The sequence below is a fragment of the Theobroma cacao genome, chromosome 3 (genome assembly GCF_000208745.1).
Source record: "Theobroma cacao cultivar B97-61/B2 chromosome 3, Criollo_cocoa_genome_V2, whole genome shotgun sequence".
Classification (NCBI taxonomy): Eukaryota; Viridiplantae; Streptophyta; class Magnoliopsida; order Malvales; family Malvaceae; genus Theobroma; species Theobroma cacao.
In genome coordinates this window covers 520749-526508 of record NC_030852.1, presented here as the reverse complement: position 1 = coordinate 526508, position 5760 = coordinate 520749, and the positions used below count along the sequence as shown (strand labels likewise).

General features: G+C 37.3%; 1 protein-coding gene across 1 annotated transcript; it reads right to left on the bottom strand.

Annotated features, from left to right (window-relative positions):
• Positions 5110–5760, bottom strand: LOC108661102. The gene is made up of 2 exons (XM_018116976.1): positions 5403–5760; positions 5110–5297 (listed from the first exon to the last, which is right to left on the bottom strand). The coding sequence occupies exons 1-2, from the start codon at positions 5758–5760 to the stop codon at positions 5110–5112; spliced, it is 546 nt and encodes a 181-aa protein (XP_017972465.1).

Sequence of the window (5760 nt, the reverse complement as noted above, 5' to 3'; positions counted from 1 at the left end):
TATTTTTATTATTTTTCAGTTTTATTTTATTTGTTTTTATTGTTGAGATAAGCTCGAACAAATGAGGTGTCTACAATAGTAAATCATGCTTACTCAGTTTTTTCATCCTTTTTTCGCTCATATGACCCAATCTCATATGCCAAAAATATATAGCATCTTCACTAAGATCATTGGATGAGACTACAGACACAATTCCAATGACCGTGTTTCCCACTTGGTGATAAAGGTCACTAGATAACTTGCCCTTCATGATAATTAAAGCTCTTTTATATATCTTCAAGACACCATCTTGGACACCTCATTTTTATCTTTTCTAATCTAACAAACTTAAGGATATTAAATTCTTTTTCATGTCAAGGACATGTCTCACCTCAAGTGTCCTTACCACACCATTAAACATCTTGATTCAAATTGTGCCAATCCCAACAACCGAGAAAGAGATAAATCATCTCTTAATTATACAGTACCCATATCAACAAATTGATAAGTTGTAAACCAATCACACCTGAGACATATGTGGAAGCAACAAGCTGAATCTAAGATCCATGTATCCATCAAGTTACTGTTGGTAATTACAAGAATATTATCATCTTTCTTAAGAATATCAAAGTCATCTTTAATCACATTTGCAGTACTTTCAGACTTGTTGATATTTTCATCATCCTTGAATTTGGTACAATCTTATTAAAAGTGCTCTTTTTTACCACAATTCTAGCAAATCTTCCTTTTTGCTCTAAATTTACTTTTTCTGTCTAGGCCTTTCTCTGTATCTTTTCCTCTATTCACAATTAGACCTTTTGCTTGATTCTCACTTTGGGTACCATCAACTTTTTTCTTCAATTCTTTAGAATTTAAAAATTCCCTTACATCTTCAAAAGTGAGTATCTCTTGGCCACATAGCATAGTATCCACAAAACTTCCATACAATGAAGGCAAAGAAAATAGAAAAATTAAGACTAGGTCTTTATCATCAATTTTAATATCGATATTCTTTAAGTCAAGAATAACTCTATTAAATTTATCAATGTGGGTATTAACGGACGTACCTTCACACATCTTGAGATTATACAATCATTACTTTATATAAAGCCAATTCGTCAAAGATTTGATCATATAAATACTCTCGAGTTTAAGCCACATTGCAACAGTAAATTCTTCATCCGTTACTTCTCTTAGCACCTCATCAGACAAGTTAGGAGAATAGCACTATATCCCTTCTCCATAAAGACATCTTTTTCACCATTATGTAAATTTTGAGGAAAGATGATCTTTTTCCTCAAATGTCTTCAACAGTCCTCGTTGCACTATCAATGCTCACAATTTAACACGTCACAAACTAAAATCATTTTTTCAACTTTTCAATCTCGTGCTTAGTCGACGAAGTTGTCATAGCAAAATTTAAATTGACTCAAGACCTTGAGCTCTGATACCAATTTATTGTGAAAATTACGAAATTATCTTAAAAGAGTTATCCAAGATCTTACCCAATTAATAGACTAAAGAAAAAAAAAATCAAGCACACTCACGAGAACACAAGAATTTATATAGTTTGGTCTTTTTATACATCCACAATCAAAGGCATTACAAATAAAAACACCAAGTGGAGTGACAAAAAGGGTTGCATAGAGCATAACTCCTATATGAAGCAATAAAAAACCAATATAAACCGTAAGTAGAGAAGAAACTTAAGCAACTTAATAGAAAACACAATGTGCAGTAGGAAACATAGCTGAATGCCTAACAAAAACACAACTGTGGTGCATAGCAGAAAACACAGAACAAAACACAACGTAAAGGAAAGCAGAACAAAAGTGGTGCATAGCAGAAAAACACAAAAGTAACAATGAACATAACGGAAGCATAACAAAAAACACAATGTAGAAAGAGGAAGAGTCGTAGTGGTGAATAAGTATCATGATCGAGCAAAATGGGCAACACCATCAATTAGAGAATTATGCCATGCTTTGTAGCATAGAAAAAGACAAAAGGAGTGAGAGAGGCATTACCATATGGCAGAAAACATGGAATGCCTGTCAAGCCCACACCTAGCCAAAGAGTCAACAAAAGAATTATCTTTTCTTAAAATGTGAGTAAACGAAAACCCCTCTTTTAAAAGTGAATCGATTTCATTCAATATTAGCCATAGTTTTCAAGGTCTTTAGACAATATTGTTAACCCATGAGAGGGCAACTTTAGAATTAGATTCAATAATCACCTTTGCACTCAAATAAAGGGGAGATGATAAAAGTCGCAATGCATGGAGGATTGCCATAGTTTCAGCAAAAGTTTGAGTCAACCTAGTTTGCCCTTAGTTGAGCTATCAATGTTGAATTTAAATTCCTTAACAATTGGGGCATGCCATGAAATGCCAAAAGGAGAGTGAAAGGGCCCTCACCTAGAAGCTGAAAAATGTGGTTATGTCCATCAACCAATGTCATCAATAAAATTATCCCCTTTGCTTGTATGGATTCATAGCAAAGATCTCATTTTGATAAGGAATAGAATTTCACTAACCTATCATGTTTTGTTGGGAAAAATTGACTTATTATGCGCAGGCCATAATGACTAGAGGGTTGAGCCATATACCACCATCCAACATTTGCGCTTCTCTCCCATAAAAAGATAATTTGCCCATGCTTAAATAAATAAAGAAATAGAGGCATGCAAGAACCAAGAGATTTCCCACTATTGGAGAACAAGACCTCATACCTTCCAATTGAGAACACCTGACAATAATATGTGGGAGCATGATTCCTCCATAGCATTGCACCATACATATAAGATTTGATCGTTTGAAAAATGGACCCCTCGGGAGGCTAAGAAACTCTTTGTGGGGATTAAGTCGTGAATCACCAACCATAAAAAGCATTGAACCTTGGGAGGGATGGAAAGGTTCCGAATGGAGTGGAACCAAACTTTGCGATCATCAAGATCTGAGTCCATTATGGAGTAGAATTTTTTCACCGAGAAATTGCCAACTGGATCATGAATTCATACAAGCTTGTCCTCCTTATCCACAACACACAAGAAAGTCTGCCATGAATCTCATTAAAGGATTCGACCTCCTAAGCATAAAGAATGCGTCGAAAAGAGATCAACCAATTACCATTGTTCCAAACATTAGAGACCTAAGTTTCTTTATCATTGGCCAATGAGAATAGGTGAAGATATTTTTGACAAAGGGATTCCTCATCATGTAACCATCTAACCAAAAAAAGATAGTGTCTTCATTACCAACTGTCCAATGGCATGAAGAAGAATCAACCAAGCCTCGTACTTTGTCATTGGAAGGGAGCTGTGTTATGCACCTTCAGACTTGCAAACATCTTGTTGGGACTTGCCGAGGAGGGAATCCACTAAATTTGATTGTTACCATAATTGTCCATAATCAAATGACGTTATAATGCACTTTCCTTGATGCCATAACGCCACCACCATTTGCTCAAAAGTGCCAAGTTTTTATGACATAAATTAGAAATACCGATACCCCCAAATTGCTTATGCTTCCAAATCGTGCTCTATTTGACTTTTGCCATTTTCCAACATTCCACTCCCCTACCTAGAAGAAAAGCTCTCCTAAGTTGTTCGATCTTTCGAATAACACCTTTTAGAGCTTAGAAAATAGAAAAGTAATAGAGCAGGAGAGAGTTGAGAACAGAGTTAATGAGAGAAAGAAGTTCGCCAAAAGACAAGCATTTACGCTGTCATAAAGCAAGTCTCTGTTTAACTCTATCAATCACCGGATTCCAAGTGTAAGCCCTCCTTGGGTTGGCTCTTAGTCGCATGCCGAGGTACGAAAAAAGGATGGAGCTTACTGGACAATAGAGAATGGCAACGATGTCATTATTTAGAGAGTTAGAAATGCTCACAGGATAGGCACACAATTTACAAAGGTTGATTTTCAATCCTGATGTGACGTTGAAGTAATGAAGAATATGTCACAAGGTGATGGTGTAGTGAAGGTCTGGTGCAATGAAGATGATGGCATCATCTGCGAACTAAAGATGGGAGATAGAAAAGTTGGATGCCAAAAGTGAGATGCCACTAAAAAATCATAAAGATTCAACTTTTAGGAAGAAAAAGTGCAACACTTCAACAACCATGATGAAAAGGAATGGTGAAAAAAGATCGCCTTGACAAAGTCCTCTTTTCATTGAAAATTATGATGTGGTCGACCATTAATAAGGGCTGAGACTTACACTATAGAGATGCACTTATTGATCCACCTTCGCCATTTAGAGCCGAAACCCATGGCCTCCAAGACACGTAGAACAAGATCCCAATCAACACAATCAAATGCCTTCTCAAAGTCAAAGTTTGATAATGATACCTCCTTGTTATGTGCATTTTTTTCATGTTGTGATTAATTTTATTTGCCAACAGAATACTATCCATAATTTGATGCCCATTGTTGAATGTTGATTGGGTGTCTCTAATCACTGTGAAAATGACTTACTTGAGTTGATTAGCAAGAAGTCTGGCCAGAATCTTGTGGAGTGAATTCACAAGACTAATCGGCCTGTAATCCTTCAGGGATGTGGGATTTTTGGCTTCAGGGATGAAAGCAATAAAGGAGCAATTGAGGCCTTTTTCCAACTTACCAGCTAACATAAATTTAGAAATAAAGTTGAAGATGTCTGTCCTTACAAGATCCCAAAAGCGTTTAAAAAATTGGGATTAAAGCCATCTAGTTCGAGGGCCTTGGAGTCATTGCACTCCCAAACTGTAGCTGTCACCTCCTCCATGGAAACAGGAGATTCAAGGAAGGTAGCGTCTCCTCGGCTAAGTTTCTTGAAAGGTAAACCCTACAAGGGCAAGGCCGATAGTCACGGTGAAAAAGATTTTTAAAATAATTAAGAGTGACTTGGGGTACCTCTTTCGGATTAGAGATCCAAGAACCGCTAACCAACAAACCAGACAAATGGCTACGACTTAATCATGTCTTGGCCTCCCACTGAAAGAACCGAGTGTTCTTATCTCCATCTTTGACCCATCAAATACGGGCCTTTTGGCGCCAGATAGATTCTCTTCGATGATGGGCTGTCCAGAGCTTACGTGTTGCTGCTTTTTTATCTTGGAAATCATCAATCAAAAGATTCCTTGAGTTGCCTATTTGTCCAGCTGCTCAATTGTATTATCAAGATCAGCTATGGTGGTGTCAATGTTGCCAAAGGTAGGCCTATTCCACTGCTTCAGCTGTGATTTAAGTCTGTTCAATTTAACCTTAAGACAATGGCCCGCGTTACCATAAGAAACTGTTGAATTCCAATTTTCAGCAACCGTTTCATAAGAGTCCCCTGTTGATAGCCAACAGTCAAGAAACTTGAATGGTCGTGGCCCCTAGTCAATGAACTCAGATGTGAGGAGAATCGGGCAATAATCCGACAAAGATCTTTTCAGACCTTTTTGACTGAGATTTTGGAATTGAAGAAACCACTCCAAAGATAGTGGAAACCTATCAATACGGTTGCGTTTGGCATCAACGCCGTACCTTGTGAATTTCTTGCCCACTAGAGGAAGATCCGTTAGCTCGGAACTGTCGATGAAGTCGTTGAAGTATGAAATGTCAGTGCCAGATTGACTACATCGTTTTCTCTCCTCTATACTTTTCACAATATTAAAATCACCTGCACAGCACCAGCTCATAGGGAACTCAGAACGAAGTGATAGAATATCCTCCCACAAAAAAAACTTTCCTGTAGCGTTGCATGAGGCATATAGATTGATAATAACACAGTCAAAGCTTTCAGCGAGCCACAT

Bases quoted from the DNA above. Each gene is read 5' to 3' on its own strand.
- LOC108661102 (XM_018116976.1), bottom strand. From the start codon at position 5,760: ATGTGGCTCGCTGAAAGCTTTGACTGTGTTATTATCAATCTATATGCC. The intron at 5,298-5,402 runs GTCTGAAAAGAT...GGCTATCAACAG, and splicing joins CCAAAATCTCAGTCAAAAAG to GGGACTCTTATGAAACGGTT.